The sequence below is a fragment of the Apis florea genome, unplaced genomic scaffold, assembly GCF_048593485.1.
Source record: "Apis florea isolate Af1SG1 unplaced genomic scaffold, ASM4859348v1 contig_3585_pilon, whole genome shotgun sequence".
Classification (NCBI taxonomy): Eukaryota; Metazoa; Arthropoda; class Insecta; order Hymenoptera; family Apidae; genus Apis; species Apis florea.
The window spans coordinates 1,486,404-1,508,508 of NW_028256788.1; the positions used below are offsets into that span (position 1 = coordinate 1,486,404).

The 22,105-nt window shown below is 38.6% G+C and overlaps 1 protein-coding gene and 1 long non-coding RNA gene across 6 annotated transcripts in view; one reads left to right on the top strand and one right to left on the bottom strand.

Annotated features, from left to right (window-relative positions):
• Positions 1 to 22,105, bottom strand: part of if (integrin subunit alpha inflated) — a 76,462-nt gene that overhangs the window by 19,541 nt on the left and 34,816 nt on the right. For all 5 annotated transcript variants that reach the window (XM_086914113.1, XM_003694433.4, XM_086914116.1 and 2 more), the window contains one exon: positions 9,525 to 9,693. In XM_086914113.1, coding sequence (XP_086770239.1) covers positions 9,525 to 9,693 — 169 coding nt within the window. The remainder of the gene's footprint in view (positions 1 to 9,524; positions 9,694 to 22,105) is intronic.
• Positions 1 to 22,105, top strand: part of LOC147656596 (uncharacterized) — a 42,526-nt gene that overhangs the window by 6,520 nt on the left and 13,901 nt on the right. The window lies entirely within an intron of this gene.

Genomic DNA, 22,105 nt, shown 5'->3' on the forward strand with positions numbered 1-22,105 from the left:
AATTATTCAAACTTCTTCTTTTTTAAATCCACTGATCTTTAATCTCGATCTTTCTTCGTATCTCATTGGAATATTTCGTATAACTCGAAATTTATCAAACTCCCTCTCGAAAATTACACGTACAAAAAAAAAAAAGAAGAAAGGAAGAATTGTCTAAAAATTCACAAAGAAATAGCGTAATACTACTTGACAAGAGTCTCAAGTCCTCCGTCTTAAAAGAAAGAAAGTCTCAGGAATTCCACTAGAGGAGAGCTCGTGTCAGGAAAGGTGAAAGACTTGGCGCGCGCATTTGCTAAACGTCTTGTACCGTGTCAGAGAGGTCGTGAGTCGAGGCATCGACTAGGAAGTCGAGTTGGAGGCATCGACTTAAACGCCTATTGCCACGCACCCCCGCACACGTCCACGGAATACGTGTGCACGCATCATTAATCCTGGATCGATCCTGAACCGTGACGCGGATCCATCCATCACCCCATTCTCTCTCTCTCTCTCTCTCCCTCTTCCTCTGTGAGAAAACGGACGCTTCCAGGAAATCTTCGCGACCTTCGTAACTCGAACGAGATTGAATTTGATCGAAATTAAACCCGAACGTGTTCCACATGAATTATTATTAAGTGTTATTTGAATGGAAATTTGTTCGATACCTCTTTTTTCCAGGGATTCAGATGATGCAACCGTTTTTTTCGCAATTTTTCGGAATATTTTGTTAAATAATTCCATCGAGGCAAAATCTCCTTATCTTCAGAAGAAAACGCCCAGAGCACACCACGTCCATTGTTCCTACTAGCTGAATACATAATTCATCCAACACTGGGGCCCACTTTTTTTCTTTCCACGATTATCAATTTCCACAACTGGCACCCTGTTCAAAGCTCGTTCTCATTTCCATCTGATGATAGTTCGAACAGACTACCCCATTCCTATTTTCCACGTTCTTTCTTCGCGTCCACGAAGACCAGTTTGCACGAGTTTGACAAACCGTTTCATCCGCGGCTGTTTCACGTGGATTCCCCGGCCAATTACGCGTCATCGAGAAAAAAGGAGAGCGGTTATTACAGCCGTGTTCTTCTGGTAATTCGCTCTTTCCGCCTGCGAGAGATCCCATCTACGAGGAATGCCCTCTCGCAATCGTACGTACAAATATCCACGGGTTTCTTGCCCGCAACCGTGAAACGCGATTGTAGGTGTGAGTTGAGAAGGAGAGAAAAAAAAAGAGGAAGAGAGAATTGCATCGTATCAGCATCTTTTATTTCCTACTATTTGTTTTTTCCACGATCGAGCAAGATCTGTGTAATCTGAATGAAACGAGGCAAATTGATTCTCTTTATGGATATATCTGATCGCCATTCACTCGTGATTGCTTTCTTTCAATGTTTCTTCAAAGGATTTGTTCTATGATAGAATCGGTTCCCAATCTCTTGCGAATAATTTATAACAGTCGAATAGTTTTGAGCAACGTTTTAACGTTCCTCTCTTTGTTTTTTTTTTTTTTTTTTTTTTTTTTACGAAACAACGTGGTAATGAAACGATTGAATTAAAATTTTTCGACTAGAAAGACTAGAAAGTTTTTATGGACGGTATAATTCGCGCCATATGCGGAAGGCGTTTAAAATTTATTATCCAATTAGGAGGCACGAAGTCGGACCAATTATATCGAACGTTCTATTTCGAGAAATGCGTCGAACGCGATTAGGCGCGGAGGAAACGTTATTTTTTTTTTTTTTTTTTTTTTTAAAAGAGGAGTTACGTGGCAGGAAATAAGAGAATCGTCACCGCGAAAAAGAGAAGGTTTTAGTTTCGTTTCACGTGCAAGTCATTCTATACCGTAGTCTGCCTCCGTACGGAAGTTCTTTCAACGCCGTACATCAATGCGCACGATGAGAATGCAGAAAACCAGTCGAGAGATACAGATTTGTGGCGCGTGTTAATTCTCCCTTTCGAAATTTCCGTTCATTTCGCAACGGAACGCAACGAGAAGTTACTAGAAATCCGACATGATGCTAGACAATTTCAATATAGGGGAATTGATTTCATTATTCTATATATTTTTTTTAAAGCATGGTATACGATTCGTTATTAATTATTCGTTTATTCGTTGGTTTGATCGATTATTATTAAAAAGTGTAACTTTTATATATGGATATAATTATTTTAGAAAGAAAATTTACGATGTACGATGGTTAATTAAAAATTTTAAGTATCGACTTTTCGAATAATAATAAATATAAGTCGATGTGTTTCGAATAATTTTCAATTATCGAAGAGCAAAGAATAATGTTTCATATTCCAAACGTGTTCAAGGTCCCTAACATCGCCATCTTCGACTCGCTTATCATCTCAATGAAATCATCGTTAAAACAGTTCATCTTCTAAAGAATTCCAAAGATTCTTGTTTTTTTTTATAATTTTAATGCGAGTAAATTTTCTGAATCGTTTCTGAAAATAGAAGAAATTTCCTCGATTTTTATAACAGAAAATTATTTCTTAAACGAGTACATGAAAATACAAATCGTAAAAAGTAGGAAACACATGTGGAGGAACACATCGACCAAGATTTTCGCTTCCCCTTCTTCCCCAAATGATTGCGCAACGACAAGAAAGGAATACGAACTTCGAACCTGTTCAATCGATTCACAGAGAAAACGAATCGCGCTTTCACGATCCTTTAGAGGAACACCCTCGCGCAAGATTGATCGCGCGAATGTGACTGCCGCCGGAAAGATTAATCTTCGCCTGACACTTGGCATTAACATCAATAAGCTGGACACACTCGTCAAAGCTGCGCCAACGTAATCGCGACGAGTGCTGGCATTAACCGCCAATCAGACGTTATATATCGCTTGAAAAAAAAAAAAAAAAAGGAAAGAAAACAAAGCATTTTCTTATTCCATCTTAGATTTCTCGTTTCAAGGTTACGTCCAAGTCTTCGTAATTTCTGTTAATTAACGGATATTTATGAGTTATCAATGGAGGAAGAAAAGAACCGATTGTTTTCAAAGCATTCTGTTCTATTTTTTTCTTCTTCTTATATTTCTCTTTTGTGCATCGAAGATGACCTTATTAAACTCACAACTTCACAACTTCAAAAGCATTCAACAATCGAAATTATTAAAACCGTATATAAATGAAAAAGTTCAATCCAAATATAATACACCATTATTTCTTCATTCTTGCAAACGTTGACAAACAATTAGTTGATTTCAATCCCTCGATTATTAATTAAAATTCTCCAAAAAAATTTAATTCGTAAGGTATCCATAAGTTATCAATAAAGGAAGAAAAGAATCGATTCTACAATTGCTACTGTAACATTTCCAAAGCACTCTATTCTATTTTTTTTTTCTTCCTTTCCTTGAATCAAAAATAATTTATTAAATTCACAAATTACTATAAACCAGTAAATATAAATCAAAAAAAAATTTATAACCCAAACGTAACAATTACACCGTTACTTCTAACATTTCAAACATTCGCAAACAATCCGTCGATTGTCGACCTCTCCAATCCTCCATTATTATTATTAATTAAAATTCCATCCGAAAAAAAAAGATATTTAACCCAAGACTCGAACTCGATACCCAAATACACCTGCCCTCGAACGAACGAATCCCTCCGATTCCTCCTCCAATCTCTCAGCAGCTTAAATAGTTCCACGACGATCCGCTCACGATCGTTTTAATCGTGAGCCCGATGGCTGGACAGTGGCTGCCAGTAAGAAAACGGCGACGCTTGTATGGGAGAATATCCGGTGGGATCCGCACGGTCGCCTCGTCCACGTACTTACATACGTTATGAGCACGGCGAGAAGGGGGCGGCCATGACGGCCGATCGGTCACTTTAGACGAGCTGCCAGTCACGCAATTACATCAATCGGTCGTCGACGACCGATCAACCCGTGTCGGGTAGGGAAAAAAAAAAGAGAGAAAAAAAAAAGAGAAAACGAGGCCTGAGACTGAAACGTCGATCGGCGCCGACGTTTCTTCGCGTGCATGCGAATAAGATGCCACGCTACTTACGAGAGAACTGGCCTTTAACATCGCATCCCGATGGCCCGTATGATTCCAATGGCGTCGTATACAGGCGATGTACGATCGGTGTTATACGCCGAGTGATACGTGACGAATGAGCGGTTGGGGGGAGGAAGTTGGTTTGCGGTTTTGATTTTCCTTCGCGTTTGAAGAAGTTTGCTCGCGCGTTCATTGTGAATTTTCATCGCGTGTAGCGATTTTTGGGGCGTTTGAACGAGTTTGAACAAGTTTGAACGAGTTTGAACGAGTTTGAACGAGTTTGAACAAGTTTGAACAAATTTGAACAAGTTTGAACGAGAGTTTTTCGATTAATTTTAATCTCGTTTGGATGAAATCGTGAAGCTTCGTTCGAGAATGTAATTTTAAACTTCAAACGCGAGCAAACGTTTCATCTTCGATTAGTTAGAAAGTAAGGTATATTAAGGATTATATAAAAGTCTGCTGCTTCAATATGCTTGCGAGTGTATCAGAACGGAAGCATATTTTCACGGTTGACAGGTTCTTTTTTTTTTCCCTCCCCTAAGGAAAGTAACGTGGCGAAGTAGCGATGTGCGAAGTAACAAAGGACAGGTTTGATTAGATGATATCGTCGCCGCTCGGTCTATTTATAATTCTCTGGTGTCCCGATGTTTTGCGAGGGCGCTATTCTCGTCGTTAAGAGAGTGCTTTGCACTCGAACTTGGACGACCCAGGACAAGTGCTAGAGAAATGTTTTCACGAAGAAGGTACCGCTGAAAGTAAGCAAATGAAATGTGGTGCCCATCACCGAAAACAATTACATCCTTCTTCTACCGAGCTCGTCTCGATTCTTGTCGAAAGATTGTAAATATATATATATTTTTAAAAGGAAAAAGATAACGAAAAAAATACAAAATTACTTTATCAACATTCATACTGTAATTAATATTTAGAAACGTAAAGTGGAAACAAGCGTCGATAGATCGAATGAAATGAATATATTAGATAAATTGAAGATCGTTCAATGGCGATATAATCGATGATTTTATTTTACACCGATTAGTAATTATAAAGAACGAAATCAAAATGGTGCGGTGAAAATGATTCGTACGTTGTAACTACACGTGACGTTTAATCGAGTTGCAAGTTGAATGAATGGAGCTACTGTAATTCTGATTCCGGGTAAATGTGTGAGCGTGTCGACGAGCGATTAAGTATCCCCAAGTATCGAGCATATTCTTTTCGATAAAAAAGAAAAAAAAAAATCGAAGGTCGACCATCGAAACCGCCGACAATCTCAACCAATTAAAAATATCAAGCCGCGCGTCGAAATCGAACGAAATTTCATTGAAACCGAGACAAAGGAAAGAGAGAAATACATACAAAATTCGTCCGTTGAATCGATTAATACACACGCAATACAGATATATCTTTTCCATAAAAATAAATTAAACCATCATTCAAAAAAAAAAAAAAAAAAATACGATTTTCACCGTAAACGATATCTTTTCCTCGCGACGAGTCAATCGCGTTATCCCGAAAAGAGCGGTAAAAAGGGCGCGCGAAACTCTCGGACAAAATTCCATTTCCATCCACGAAGGCAGCAAGAATCGTGCGGCAAAAAAGAAAATCGGCGTGAAGGAACACCACCGTCAAACTTTATCTCCGCGGCAACAATTTCAAGCGCTCGTTGAACGGCCGAGCGGCAATAAAATCGCAATAACAAGGGGAATATATCGTTCTTATTGCAACGCGAAGAATTCAAGAGAGGCTTGTCACCAACCGTTCTTGCCCCTAATACTTGGTCAGCAGTCGGGACAAAGTGGACGTGATTTTTATTACCAGGCCGGGAATAATGACCGGCCATCCATTTTAACGAATCCGCGGGCAAGAAACGAAATCCAACGTTTTAGAGGTTAGATTACGTTTAGGTTAGGTACACGAGACGATCGTAATTCTATCAAGGACCAAGTGTTAATTGAAGCCTCGTTTAGAAAGTCGCGTTCGAGTTGGTGGCCCGAGGCGATGGCGCCTTCTAATTACGATTTATCCCTTCTTCTTTTTATTTATCTTCCTTTCTTCGGTGTTTTTCCCTCGACTTAGCTTCCTACTACTCGACCTCGTTCGACGGGTGGGCGGCACTCATCGTGGAACGTTGTTACCGACTGTTGGCGATTCATTCGCCACTTTCACTCTCACTCGCTCGCACACAGCCTCCCGCTTTTTATTGTTCACACAGGGAGGGGGAAAGCGCGATATCGCGAGTGGGGACAAGAAGGGGAACGTTCTCTCGCGTTTATTAACGCGATCTTTTTTAAACCGCTTTCGAGAAGCGATGCACTTGTTACGTAACCGTTTATATACCGCGAACTTATTTGCATTTTATCTACATTTCCATTAACGAGTTCCATTCGAAAGGAATGATACGAGGGAAGAAGTTGAGAACAGAAATTACAGGGATTGCCTTTTTAAGCAGCGCGAATAAGTATCAAGCGTAGTTCGTAGTTTCTTGTTGTCCCGGTTGAAAAATCGATCAGCCGGCTAATGGCCTCGCAATGTGTTAACTATGCCACGAGGAGAGAGAGAGAGAAAAAAGGGAGAGAGAGAGCGAGAGGGAAAGGTTAAGCGCTACTAAAAAGAGCTTTTAGACCGACCACGATGGAAGTCTTCCAAGAGAAGTGGACGACATTTATGATTCACACTCTATCCATTACCTTCGATGAGTTCGGCCAGAAGTGAGGTGATTATCGACTTGGAACGAGTTCTATTTCTTCTCGAGATTTCGTCTCTTTTTTTTTTTCCTTTTTTCCTTTTCTTTTTTTTTTCGCGGAAATCGAGTATCTGTTATTGCGGGATGAAAACGTTTCTCCTTAAACGCGCGATAATTTTATCCATTTTTGGTATAAATTGGAATAGTTTCCTTTTTATACGAGACTACGGGAAATAGAAATTTTATTTTCCCCTTTTTTTTTTTTTTTTTTTTTTTTTGCTCGAATCGAACGCTCGATTTGGAATAGATTCTTGGTAGCCGGATGGATTAAACGATAGTGATTAATTTAAAGTGGATCGATGAAGGTAGGTAGGTTTCTTGAAATTTCTTGAAAAGTATTTATACAATTTGAATTTAAACGAAAAGAAAAAAAAGATTCAAAGAAACATTAAAAATATGCACGATAAAATTTCCGATATGATAATATAGAATAAGACAATGGGATGATTTAAAGTATATTTTTTCCAATGTAAATTAGCACGCGTTCAAAAGCTATGCTTGTAAATTAGCGGTATTCGTATGCTCAAGTTGATTTAGGTGTTGCAAACTCTTTATGACAAACGGAAACGTGCACGTGAGCAAATCTACGGAAATAAAAATTACGTGAGCGCAGATGTTTATAGATATTTATCCTGCGAGTAAAGCACAAAAGAGAAACGATACGAAAACGAAGGATTATTAATAGCAATGATATAACGAACGAGACAAAGTTTGAAAATTGACGATGATCCAACATCGAAGATATATGGCGTGTGTTCGAGAATTTTCGAAGAAAATCGAATTAAAAGAAAAGAAAAAAAAATTTTTTTAATTTTTTTAAAAGTTTCATTCGAATTTCTTCGAAACGATGCACTCATCGATGGGTCAACAGTGATCTCACGGTGCTATTTCTCAATCAATCGTCATCCGTCATTAAACGAAGAATCCGAGATATCGGAGACATCTGAGAGATCTGAAAATTAACTCCAAGATCTGTAATTCACATCGTCGAAGGCCACGAATGGGGGGAGGGGAAAAACGTATCGTATAAAGCAATCTGGAAAAACAATCGTTGAAGAGAGAATTGTGCCCAACATTGCGAACGACACGGCGATTCCCGTCCAGAAAAGGCAACAATGAGCAAAAGGCGAATGCAAGGCTTCATAAGCTGCCCAACCGACGTCGAGAAGTCGGTGGACGATTCTCGAGAAAAGCGACAATAAACGGTTAGCTGGGTACAAATTGTTTAATTGCTCGATTCTCGCCAAGGAATTTCTCGACGATGAGCTCACACGTCGGCTAGCACGATATATTGCAGCGCTTCCGCAAGGATATCGAGGTTTCTTTCTCAACCAATCTTTATCTGTTTGTAAAAATTCTTTTTTTTTTTTTTTTCTTTTTTGTGACGTGAAAGACGAGCGAATTTGAATTTTCTTCTCTTCTCTTTTTGAAAAGATTCGATAAACAACGTGAGAATGGAATTGTAAATGAGAATTGTATTATTCTATGAATTTGGATTTATATTAATTATATTAATATTGGAATATTCTGGGAAATAAATTTGCACCATAGTTTTCGCGAGTGATCGGTGCTTTCGATATTTTATTCTGGCTCGATCTCTTTTTCTTTTCCTCTGGTTCTATTTTGAGTTTTGCATTGGAAGATGATTGACCGGAAAGACTTCCGAAACATTCGAAAAACGTGGGAGAGACGCGATACCATATTGTATAAGTAACTATTGGAATCTGCGCCGAAAGTCTGCTATTCCGGTGATAACCAGTAGATAACAGAAAAATGCGGTAAATTTCGAAGAATCTTATCTTGGAACAATGGTATGGAATTCGTTATCGCGAAGAACGGAAGGAAAAAATGCACTTAACGCTTACCCGTTGAGTTTTGCTTTGCTTTGGGGAAAATTTTCGATAAAAAAAAAAGAAAAACATTTCGTGAGTGTATATCTCATTTCTTATTCCATTTTTTCCTATTCTCATTTAACACAATGGAGAAAGTGATATAGAATAAAAAAAATATAAAAACAAGTTCCAGCAGTTTCTGGAACAGGAGTTTGCGATTTGTTTAAAAATATTAGAGTTCAAAAAGTCAAAAAGTCATAAAGTAAATTTTTTTTCACGCGTAAAATTGACGCGAAAGATTAAGAAACGAAAAGAGGCGAGTTCAAAAATTTTTAAATCATCGTAAAACAAGCAGCCTGTTCACCATGGTACAGCGCTAAGAAAATCGATACGTCTTTTGTCATTAAAACGCCAAGGCAGACCTGCATGGACGACAGGAAATATCCTGTTACCGAGGGTATTTATGGTCGCCATGCCTCGAGGACACGGCCACATGTCGCGGCGTATCCTCGTCCTTCGTCCAAGAGGAAATTCGTCCCCTGAGATTTCTCAAAGGACGAACGATTTACCACTCGAGAAAACGAAACTTCTCGCTACCCCTTGAGGAAACACGCAAAATGGAAGGAGAAAAGAGAGAGCTCTTGTGGTGATGTTTACATCTGTTTATAGAGGATGGATCAAGTAGGATATACAAAAGTAACAGAACCGACTTTCTCGACTTCTGTATTTTCTTAAGTTTTTTCTTCTTTTGGATAAGAATTAAAAGGAAATTTGAAGTTTTAGAAGAATTATTCTTCGAAGGAAATTCTACAATATTCTAAAAAATATGTTTATCTAGTCTCAAAAAATTTTCTCGAAACATCCTCCTTTTGATTAACCTAACCTAACCTAAGTTTCAAACGAAAACATTGGAATACATTGAAAATAGAGACTTACTCGTACGGCAAGGTGAAAATTCTTGCGGCTCGTTGAAGTTATTGCCGACGACCCAGCAAGTACCAACTGGTTCCCTTCGACTTCCAACGGTGGACTCCTTGCTCCATCGATTGTCTTCCGGATATTTTGGCTGAGACACGGAGAACCAAATGTACCTTGGAGCGCACGCCTACGAGCATATATAAAAAATTAATCTTAAAAACAATCTCTCACAAATATCGTTAATATTCCCGCTCAATTAAAGGTAATGATCATTTTCTCAATTCGCAGTTAATCGCATTTTCTTCATCGAACCTATGCGTGCATGTACGTGTAGGTTAACTTTTACATTGACATCAAGTTCGAGGCAATTGTGTAACTTGAAACGCGTGCGATTAAGTGAGGTTATGTAACGCGTTTCGTACCGTTGTTTGGATTACATTGAAATCATACTGTGAAAAGTCATCATAAAATTAATGATATTGTAAAAATCTTTTTTTAGAATCGAAGGATGGAACATAACATTTAAAATACTATTAATAATAATAATATAGAAAAATATATTTTTCCATATCTTCGTTTTGTCATAAAAAAAAGTAAGACAAATTATGTTTATCAGTTTGAAATATTCCTTTCTGAAATCGAAAACAATTGTTACGTCAATGATGTCTTATAAACAGCGTTTAGATGTTTAGAAAAGACCTCTTAGTGGAGTTAAAAGTAAATGTCTCTGGAGTTAAAATGTTTTTAGTGAAAAGAGGGATTGGACGAGTAGCTATGTTTCCGATGACTTTTTTCTATAAATTCTTTTCCATCTTTGTCTCTATAGAGGCAGAGAACAATAACTATTAACTATTTTTCAATTTCACTCAATCTATATGAAAAATTATTTCGACGATATCACGTCATCTTGTTTTCACGATCCAGTTACACCCATTAAACGATACGTATTTTTGGCAACTCAATTAAATCTACAGTTCTACTACGTAATCAGCAGAATTATCGTCAATCCACCATTACGTCAATCTTCTGTACTTGACCAGAGAACATTGAATATAGCAGCTGATGGCCTTAATAACCACCGTATAAATATACGTGATAAACGTAACGATGCACTTTGCGTTTCATCGGCCGGAATTACAATCTAGAAAGAAATTTCCTCGAAATTCGTCACGCGCCACCTCATTACAGGACACGTCGTTATAAACCATTGCGGCCCGTACATTAAATTAATCGTAGAATTCGCGGAAATTCGAGGACGATGCCGAGATTAATGACTCACGACACGTCAATCTCGTTAAGGTTAAAACGTAGACAACGTAACCTCCTCGAGATGTAGCGCGTTGCGATCGTCACGCCACCATTAATCATTTACATCTTTTGCAATTCGAGTGAAATATTATAGCGCTCTCTTTCATTGCCCGATTCTAAAGATGATCGTGTTAATTTTTAAACGAATTGGCTTATTTATTATCCTTGACCTTTGATTTCTAATTCTTGGTCCTTTCTCGGTCGGATTTCACTCGAGCTGAGTTGATTTTACAGATTTAATAGGATAGGAATAATGCATCATCACTCTGCAAACTTTTGATACATTATCTTACCTTTAATCTCCTGTCTTATCTCGCATCTTGTTAAAAATCATTTTATTCGTTCCATTCTAAACAAATTCCCGTCTCGATAATTACGTCAAATTCTACGAGTTTAATTATTTTTATTAAGTTATGATTTTTTAAATGATTAAAAAATAAAAAAAGTTACAGGAACCGATATCTTTCGTTTCATTCAAAGATTTCATTTCGATCCACAATTTTGAGATTCTTCTCCTGTACGCCTACCCGACAGCCCGTGCGTCCAATTCAAACAGGGCCGTAAATCAAACACCTTGGAAGGGGCATTCGCTTGCGTTTAACCGTGTCTACACGTAGATTTAAGGGAGAGAACAAACGCGTGGTATCGTCGCGGACACGGAGACCGGTAACATTTTAATCGGTTTCCAAGGTTAGTCCCCGTGTGTAAACGAGCCCTAACGAGCCGTATATGTTGATTCCGCGTGCAGGAGGATCGTGTGTGCTGTTGCTCGACCCGTGCACGCAACATTGCATTATTAATCGCGAGCCAATTAAGGCGCGTTACAACGCTGCTCGCAGCCACTAGCAATCGGTTCCAGCGTTAATCGAAAATTAAAGAAGATTATCTCTCTGGGAGATTGAGATGTCTCGAGTGAAAGGTTCGAGTGATCCAAGTGATTCCAGCGATTTAACAAAGGAAATAGATCTTTATCGCATCTTTGAGAGATTTTCGCCGATTCCAAACGCTCAAGTTTATTAGATTAGGTAAAACAGCGAGATACGAACAATATCCGATAAAGCCATCTCGCTCTGTCCATTTATCTTGCGATCATTTTTAAATTTAAACTTTCGCAACGAAGCGATCAAAATTAATTTAATAAGAGATAAGAAAATGATCCAATTCGTAAACGGTCCCATCGCTCAACTCGGCTCAGGTTAGAATACCCTAATAACCCTTTCCACTTGGAAAGAGTTGCAAGCGTAATTCGAGGCGACGATCCTCGAGCGATTGAGCTAAACTGGCGCAATGGATAAATTGCGGTACCACATCGACACAGGCTCTTCCCTCTTTCTTCTCTCTCCTTTTTCTTCTTCTTCGAATTCCTTTGCCCCGCTGCTCGATCGGTGAAAGAACACAGCACAACCGGTCGTTACGTTCAATTAAGTCACGACTCGACGACACTTCCCTCGCTATCCGCTTTTCTGCATTCATCGCGATCGATCGATTTCCCTGATACGTGGCACAGGCCGTGGATAATTCCCGGCCCCGATAAATTGATTCCAACGTACGTACGGCCAATTACGATGGTCGATACCATCGTAATTGAGCAGGTTGGAATTGATTTGTCGATGGAAATTTGTCGATCCGATCCTTTCTCCGGCAGAGAATTTGTAATTGTTTCGTGCTTGTTCGCAGATAGTTTCGTTTAAATGTACGTAGGCGGTTTGTCTCTATGATTACATATTTTTGTTTTGCATTCCGAGTTTCTCGATTGACGAATTAAATATCTAAATATTTCGTTTTAGACAAATTTTTAGATTGAATTAATAATCGAATAATTGATTGTTAATCAGAAAAGAGATGTAATAAAATTAAGAAATTTATATTCCTATTTGCTATTTATTTAAAAGGGAATCGGAAGAAGAAATAAATCGATCAACACAGCTTTTATGATTACATTATATTTTGCATCGAGTTTTTCGATTGGCAAACTAAATATCTAAATAATTCGTTTTAGACAAATTTTTAGATTGAATTAATAATCGAATAATTGATTGTTAATCAGAAGAGAGATGTAATAAAACTTAGAGAAATTTATATTCCTACTTGCTATTTATTACTTAAGAAGGAATAAATCAATCAACGAAAACAGCTGTTAGAACAAAGGAAAAAAAAACAAAAAGAAGGGGGTTAAAAATATTATCCGGAATCCAAGAGTACAATGGCGTGGTGGTATTGGACAGCCACGTTGAATTGGGTTTGGTCATCGGACGTTCCAAATAAAGCCAGTCCTTGGTGAACCCTTTTCAATGCATCTCGTTGAGAAGAAAGAGCAAATGAAGAGGGAAGTCTAGTTAGAGATCACGGTTACAGCTGTTCTTGTGGATCGTGACCGAGCTGTTTCGAGTATATATATGAATATCGATCTTACCACTTTGACAACTATGCCCAGATGTATCTTGATCACGATAGAGGAATCGACACAAGGAATTGATAGATGCGTGCACGATGAGAAGAAAGTTTCTTTCCACCCTTCCTTACTCCGTTAAAATCTTAATTCTATTGAATATTATTAAAACTCGAGATCTTTACACGACCATTTTTCATTCTGTCCAACAACTAATCTTCCTTAAAAAAAGAATTAAAAACAAAATATAAGTTTAAGGTTAAATCGATTCAAGTTTCAATAAAATCAACAATCTCTCTTCTCTCTAAACAACAAATCGTCATCCAACAACGCCAAGCAAATAACACCAAATAACACCAAATAGCCGGATCATCCGTCACCTGACTCCGTAATTTCTGCAATTTAAACCTCGTTCGCCTCGAACTTGAGGGCGGGAAGACAGGGGATTCCGCGAGCGACACGCAGGCGAATGCAATTTGGTGGTCCAGAGAGGAGGCCCAGAGGAGTTTAAGAGTCGGATAATCACACGTTTCCAGCACGTTTTCACGAGCGAGTGAAAGAACGGAAAGCCGCGTATATCCGCGTAATTACACGGAGGGAAGAGGGAAAGATCGAAGAGGAGGAAAGAAAAGGGAGGAGTGGAGGGAAATAATAATTGGAACGTACGATGGGTACGTATTCGTCGGTGATTGCGCCTCGACCGTATCTGCGTTCGCTCTTCATTAAAAGGACCACTCGAGAGAACTTAAGACCGAGTGATGGCTTGCCTCCTTTAATGTCTTCGTTCGGCCACTTCGCGGCCTTTCAACGCGCGCGCCCTCTCGAGAACGCGGTACGTTTTTTTTATTTTTATTCCTGCAAAACGGTGGCTATCAACCACCGTGGATTTTCTCCTCTTTGATTTTTTTTTCCTCTCTTTCTTTCTTTCTTTCTTTCTTTCCTCTTCTTTTTCCCGAAGGTTAATGCCTTCGAACGATATGATAATTGAGAGCCATTGGAGAAAGGTGGAAGAATTTGAGAGCGTGGAGAGATTAAGGGGATGAATGATGATTGTAAGCGCTTGGTTATAAAGCGATGCGTGCAATTTTGGAATTTTTTGCATGTCGTAAAATTCGATTTATTTTCGTTGCAATTGTTTTTCGAAAAGAAATATAACTTTGGTAATTAATTTTTAATCGAAAAAAAGAAGCGTGTCATAGAATTCTTATATTTTTCCAATTGTGAAAATTTAAGTGCAAGTTTTAAGTAGAAGAATTTTCGGTATTATTTTGGAATTTTTTGCATATCGTAAAATTCGATTTATTTTAGTTGCAATTATTTTTCTTTTTCGAAAAGAAATATAGTTGTGCAATTTTGGTAATTAATTTTAATCGAGAAAAAGAAGCATATCATAGAATTCTTATATTTTTCCAATTGTAAAAATTTAAGTACAAGCTTTAAGTAGAAGAATTTTCGATATTATCGAGTGCACGAATTTATATCGATATAAAAAAAAAAGGGAAGAAAAAAAAAACACTGAATATATCTCCTAAATATATCTCACTCTCACCAATCGTATTGCAATTGTATTTCTCTCGTACGATACGATAAAATTTATCTTCCAAAGCAATAAAGTAATCGAAGAAGACTTATCTACCGTGAAGTATCCTAACTGCCAACAGCAGTTTTATTATTTCCCTCATTATCGCCCATTTCCTGTAATAAATTCGATAGTTGCTCGAAAGAAAACCGATTTTTTTCCTCTAAAATTCTTCCATCCATTACTTCCCCGCATAACCTAACCTCACTATTCCCTTAACTATTCCCTTTTCCTCCTTTTCTTCCTTCAATCTCCTCCTTCTTCCAAGAAAAAAAAAAAAATACCGAAGACGGATCCATCACTGCTTTCCTGCGAAATTCAACAATTCGCATGGGAACTTACCAACACGAGTTTAAAGTCCATCGAGCTTTACGAGGCCTCACGATTGGACTCGGGCCAACGAGGAACCAGGCCTGCCTTAACCGTAAACCCTTTTCACGTTTGACCTTTATTGTTCGAAACGTGTAACGCACGTGTGCACGCAGGAAACTGGCGGTGGCGAACGGTTGACAAGCCGATACACCGGGCCATCCCCCGTCCTCCCTTTCCTCTAATAAATTAAAACAACGTACCACTATTTCATTCGTCGCAATATTAGCCGCGATTCTTAATGCGTTTCCATTGTAAACCGAGCCCGATAGGGATACGCGCTTAATGCTTGCTGGGAAAAAAGTCGAGGCTTATACGGGTGACGTTGTATATACGGGGTGTCCCATTAATAGGAATGGAAAGATCAAAGTTAGTCGTTGGACGGATTGATCTTTAAGAATGATTCTTTTTTAAGAAAAAATTGCAGAGTTAATGGAGAGGGATTTTAAAAGAGTTTCTTTCTTTCTTTCGTTTTTTTTTTTTTTTCTTTTTTCGATAAATTTTTTTCGAGGGAAAAGAGCGTATCGAGGATGAGAAAACTGACTAGGCGGGCGGTGAGCTATTTTTGAGTCGTGAATGAGGTCATCTTGGGTCGGCTGCATCCAGACCTAACCAACGAGGATAAATCGGTCATCGTTTTCGGGGGGAATCGTTAAGGGGAAAAGACTTTCGTGGAAAAGAGGTTGTTTTTCGGGGAACGTGAGCAACCCCGTGAATAAATTAACACGAACGCTCGTAACTTTGAAATGGAAATGATTATTATTTGTTTAACGATTATTCAAAGAACGTATATTTCACATTTATGGCTGATTCGATCTGGCCCCTTCGTTCTGTAAAGAGTGGAAAATGTTTTTCCTTGTGCAAATATCATTAACTAACTGTTTATCTATTTTAAACACCTCGTAGAAAGTTTGTGTGAAGAAGTATTATCTTGAAATTTGTATTTTTAATATTTATTTTCGGATAATCGTCGAATTTTTTGTAAACAAAAATTATAAAATCGAGATTATATATTCGTAAACCGATCTTCTTACTTCGAACGAAAACCAACTTTTAAACCCGTTTCACAGAAATGGTAATATTTCGGCCCGTTTAACAAGTTCACGAGCCTATAAAAACGACACCCTCCTTTCAATATATTAATCCAACGAGTAGCCGTATCGCGCCGATTTCATGGCAAATTACGCGATCAAATGAGGCCACCGTACGCGTTGGATCTTAATCCGATTTGTCATAGCGGCGGATAACGCACGATTTAACGCGCGTAATTCTCTCCGCTCCGCTCGAAGTCGAGCAAAGTCCCGGTTGCGGATTAAGGCGGCGCGGGATGATGGAAAATGGCGCCACGCTGGAAAAAATCCAACTTTCGCAAGTTTCTCGAGGCGAGATATATATTTAAATATTGGTATAATAAAAATATAAATATTTTGCTCGTCCCTCGAGTCCAATGAAATTAACAACGAAATTATGGATCGTCGAATGAAATGAAAACAGGGCAGGATAAATCCAATCGTTAATTCTAACCTAAAAATTATCCTTCCTGTTAAATGTTAAACTAAAATATTAACCCCCTCGTGTAAGGACACGCTAAATAATAAATGCTTGGTCAGTGACAATAAAATCATTTGATGTGAGACGTAAGAGAAAGCAGATTGCAAAGAAAAAATTTTTTTGTGCAAAATGTCAATATTCGTCCATGTCTCGAAAAAAATTGTTTTCTTTTATTATCATACTGCACTTATAATATATCCATTTTGATGAAATAAAATCTTTCTAAAATTATCTTGAACGTAATGTCCTCACTTGGGGATGCGTTACACTCCCCTCTTAGATATTTTACACTTAACAAAATTTAATTCAATTCAATAAAGCCATGATTCTTTTCCCAGGATTGAATAATTGGTTAAACCAAAAAGTAAACAACAGAATAAGCTTCTGATTATACATCTTCTATTCTTCCACAAAGTAACACAACCTAGCCTAAAACCTAACCTAACCTAACCTATCCTCCTCGAATCATCTTCCATTCGTCCACCACAAGGCGAGAATAAACCTAACCTAAAAAAAAAAAAGTATTTCGACAGTCACCCTCAAGGATAAAATAAATCCTCGCTAAATTTGTCCCTCTCTCTTCTCTCTCTCTCTCTCCGTGACGGCCATATTTCTCACCTGGAGCCTCACCTTGGAGCCTCCAGCGGGTCCATTCCACGACAGGGTGACGGAGCGACGGGCCTCGTACATTTGCTTCCACGCGGCGGAGGAAAACAGAAGGGAAGGTGGACGAGCGGAAGGCGGGTTTGGCTCGCCTCGGTTTCGTCGTTGACTCACCTCTGTCGCCGCTGACAATGAGTCACTGCCTTATTTATACCCATCGCGTACATCTAAGGCTGAGAAGGTGGCCAACACTCAGAAATTCGCGTCCTTTCGAAGGGAGGAAGATCCCGGTTACCGGTTTCTGCGAATGCGTCTCGAATACCAGAAGCGATATTTCAGATTCAGCGGGGAGAAAGGTGTGAGTTATCGCGCCCCCTATGGCCGCGGCGTGTCGCGTTTGATGGCCGAGCAACGAGTTACATTACGGGACAAGCCTTGTGGAGGAGGCGCTGACCAATATCCGGGACAAAAGCGAGCCCCTCCTGTAAACTCTGGATCCTCGTTTTGCTTTCTTTCGTTCTCACGCTTTTGGTAATGGGGAAGACGTCTCTGTGAATCGAGAGAGAGAGAGAGAGAGATTCGCGTGGGGAGGAGTCGTGTTGGATTTTTGCTCGGTTGAGTCATTGAGCTTTTTATCTTTTGAACAACGGAATTGATTTTGTTGGAGTGAAATTTTTCAAAAAATTTTTCGTAAGAAGTGGGACGATTCGTCGATGTCTTATACGGCTTGGATATATATATAGTTTTTTTCTCGTTTCATTTGGAAAAATGAACGACGCAACATCAACATGATAGATTGAAACGATCCCGCGCCGCTCGACGTGAATTTGTCAAAGAGGGTAATTGTAATTACAAGAAGCTGATTCGTGAAAACTACTTTAAAGGCACGAAAGCCCGACCTTCGAGACAAAAAGCGACCGTTTAATGGACGTTGCAATTTGTCCCATCGGCAAAACATACGAGCGGAATGCGCATTGTCTCCGTTTCTTGCATTATTCTACTTTCTGTGCCTCCTCCTTCTCTGTAATGCGTCTGCTTCTCGATTGTACGAATAAAATATAATCGAATCGTATATTTGCCAAATATATAACCGAAGAATCATCGATCGATCTTTAATTCAAATGTCGTGTTTTTATTATTTTTGATAAAGTTTTACAAAGTGTCCAATTTAGATTGGAATAGATATTGATCGAAAGTGAAATGTAAAATTAAAAAAAGATATTCGTTCAAAACGCTTACACTCGCCTCCAATTTCAATGGCTGTCCAGAAAAACTTTCGCGAGCAATCGTCGCGCCCAAGTATCCATCATAAATCGTAACCAACGTCCACTTAATTCCATCTCGAGCGCACAACCATATGATTCCGAGCCGAAACCGCGACGAAATTCCAAAGGAAGAAAGGGAACGCAGAGATCGCAGCAATCGGCCAGCGACACGTACCAGCGCCACGAGAGACAAAACCGAGTGAAAAACGAAAAAGGGGAAAACGGGCGTACAAGCGGAGGAGGAGGGAAGAGACAGGATGATCAACCGCTTCTCACAGTATCTCTCGCGCGACCACGGGAATTTCTCAAACATTGTCCCGTCGATTCCCTCTGACAATGGTATTTCCATTCTGCCAGCCGACAAACGTTCGATCTCTCCCTTCGGCCCCATCGATCCCGCCAGTTCCAACCAACAACTTACCATTCTGTTCCCCAAAAAGGATCTGCTCCTTTGGGAGGATGGAACCACGAGTACGAGCGGGAGGTCAAATTTTTCTCTCCACGAGTACGTTCTCGAAAACGGATTGGTCGAGACAGATCGATCGATTAGATTAGAAATCATTCACTCAAGTTTAAGTTTTCGCGTAATCATTATTTGCCTAATTTCGTAAATTTTAAAACTGAAGAAATATTTATTCTTACTTTTATGAAACGAAATTTTAAACCCGCTCGAATTCGAGAACATAACCTATAAGTATCATTTTCATAAAAAAAAAAATTCATTTCGTCCACTTGTTAAATTTTCGAGTAATCATTATTATTAACTCGTAAGATTTCGTGAATTTAAAGCTATCCAGAAGAAATACTTATTCTTACTTTTATAAAGGAAACTCTTAAACCCACTCGAATTCGAGAACATAACCTATAAGTATCATTTTCATAAAAAAAATTCATTTCCTCCACTTGTTAAGTTTTCGCGTAATCATTATCATTAACTCGTAAGATTTCGTGAGTTTAAAGCTATCCAGAATCTAATTAATCAAAAGTAGTAAAATAAAGACTGTTTCTAGAAGAAATATTCTTTATTCTTATTTTTATAAAACAAACAACTCTTAAACCCGTTCGAATTCGAGAACATAACCTATAAACGTTATTTTCATCGAAAAAAAAAAAAAATTCATTTCTATACTTAAAAAGAGGAAACGTTTGTTCAAAAAAGACTACTACCCTTATATCTCCATACCCCTTACACATCCAAGACTATACCCAAACCTAATTTCTACCTTCCAAAAAAAAAAGAAAACAACGATCTTTCACTAAATCCAACCTCGCCTACGCCACGCCAAGGAAATTTCCATTAAAATCAAAGGGGGAAGGGCACGAATTTCGTACAAGATTCTGCTCTCAGGCTGGATCGTAGGGTTTCGAGACAGCGTTTTAATCGATGCGTTTTTGCCATCGGATTCTTCGCGGGGACTCGCGACGACGACGTGGCTTTATCGCGACCTGCGCAGCCGTATTTTATTGCTGCCGATTGTTCCCTCGGCCCCGTGGACCGTGTATGCGCACGGTTTTTGCCTTCTTCGGCTTTTCTTCCCTTCGCCTTCGATTTTTTCCCTTTCTTTTTTTTTTTTTTTGCTCAGCCGCCTCATTGTCTCGGCCGTTCTCATGCCGAGACTTTGTTCCTCGACCCGCGGCGTGGAAAGTAGGTGAAGCGTGCCGTTCGATGCGGTGAAAAAGATACTTTTTTCTTTCGAGGCTTGCGCTTCGATTGCGTTTCGCACGGTAACGTGTTAATAAAGATAGACTTTTCGAGGTGTTGGCCCACTTGTTATTGCGCCTGTGATTTATGCGTTTTAAATTGCGCGCCGGATTTCTTTGCAGGGGGCGCAACCGAGTTTTGGGGCCAGTCTTAATGGCGGAAATGAAATACGACGATATTTTGATTGTTCTGTGATTGAGTTTATGAAGTTGGTTGAAGAGGCGATGACATTTATTCTGAAGATTTCTTCTTGGCTTACAATTATCTTGGATTGGTTAACGAGATTAGTTTGTTAACGAAGAAAATGAAAAAAATATTAGAAATTTTATTCGCTTAAAAAAGAAAAAAGGAATGAAATGTCTCTGCCGTGTTTCATGTTTCGTCGGTGTACGTTCTGATCGAACAAATGATTCGTCTGGCTCGAAGAGGGGGGGAGGAAGAAAAAAAAGCATGATTCTCTTATTTGGAGAAAGGAGAAAAGAGAGAAAGGTCGGAAGCGCGAAACATCTGGCAGCAATCAAGGAGCTGTATCTTCGAAACGCCGGCGGATCGTGAAAGAGATCAGAAGTAAGATGCAGAAGAAAAGAATGAAGAAGCATCGTTGAATTGGATAGTTGCAAAAAATCAAGGAACAACAATCAAATAATGAGACGAAAACCCGAGATCAATTTTGTTTAAGAAAGAAAACAGAAACAGCATTTTTATACAAAGATTTAATATCGATGAATCGTTTATGGTAATTTTTTTTTTTTTTTCTAATCTAATTTCAATCTTTAGAAATAGAATGTCAAAAAAAATATACAAAATATGAATAATTAAAATTTATTTCCAATCGAACAACAAATTTCTAAAATAAGGAAACCTTGAAATATAATTATTAAATATATCATTCCTTTTTTAAAAGAAATTTCTCCGAAATTACTCATCCAACGAATATAAATGATTCCAAATATATACAACTGAATATATATAGCAAACTTATCATTGTATTTATAACTACTTCATTAAAGAAACACTTTGTAAGTCAAATAATTATTGTCATTCCCAAAAATATCCTCAAAACAGGATTTTTAAATATTCAGAAGAAATTTTTTTACAAACTTTTTTTATCCGACCAGCTAGAAAAAAAAAGGATAAATAAATTATTCCAATGCTATCCCATTCTTCACAGAAGCTTAATTGAACTAACGACCACGATATTTCTCTTCTCGAAGGGGCAAAACGAAACGTATCCAAGAATTTTTGGGGAGGGCCCGGGTATAAAGTTACCACGCAAAGAATTTGGGGGAACGGTATTTATATAGAGATTCAAGTTTTTGTTAATTAATAGTGTGACTGAGTATAAGCTCCGTCCTGTCTCCTTTTACGACCGGAGGTGGATACGTGAGGTTCATGTGTAATCCCTCCGAATGCCTCGACACGTCGTCTATGGCGCTAAAACGATATGGACGTATCAAGAAAAATATTCGCGTCACGTACGTGGTGACGTCCTACCTGCCAGTTTGATGTGTGCCGAAAACACACGAAACGATCAACCTGCCATTGGCTCGTTAATTAATCCGAAATTGTACGATTTAACCACCCATCGATCTCTCCCTTTCGATATTTAATCTCTTTATTAATTGCCTAAAATTCCAAAATTATGCGATTTCTTTCGTCGTATCGCTCGCTTTGAATTTCACGACGATTCTAAAAACAGATTTATCAAAAATAAATTCCATTCCTTCAAAGCATCGAGTATCACACTTTGTATGTCTCGCCCAACCAAATATCTCATTCCATTTCAATTAATCTTCTTTCAAGTTCAAATCAACCTAATATAATTTAGCCATC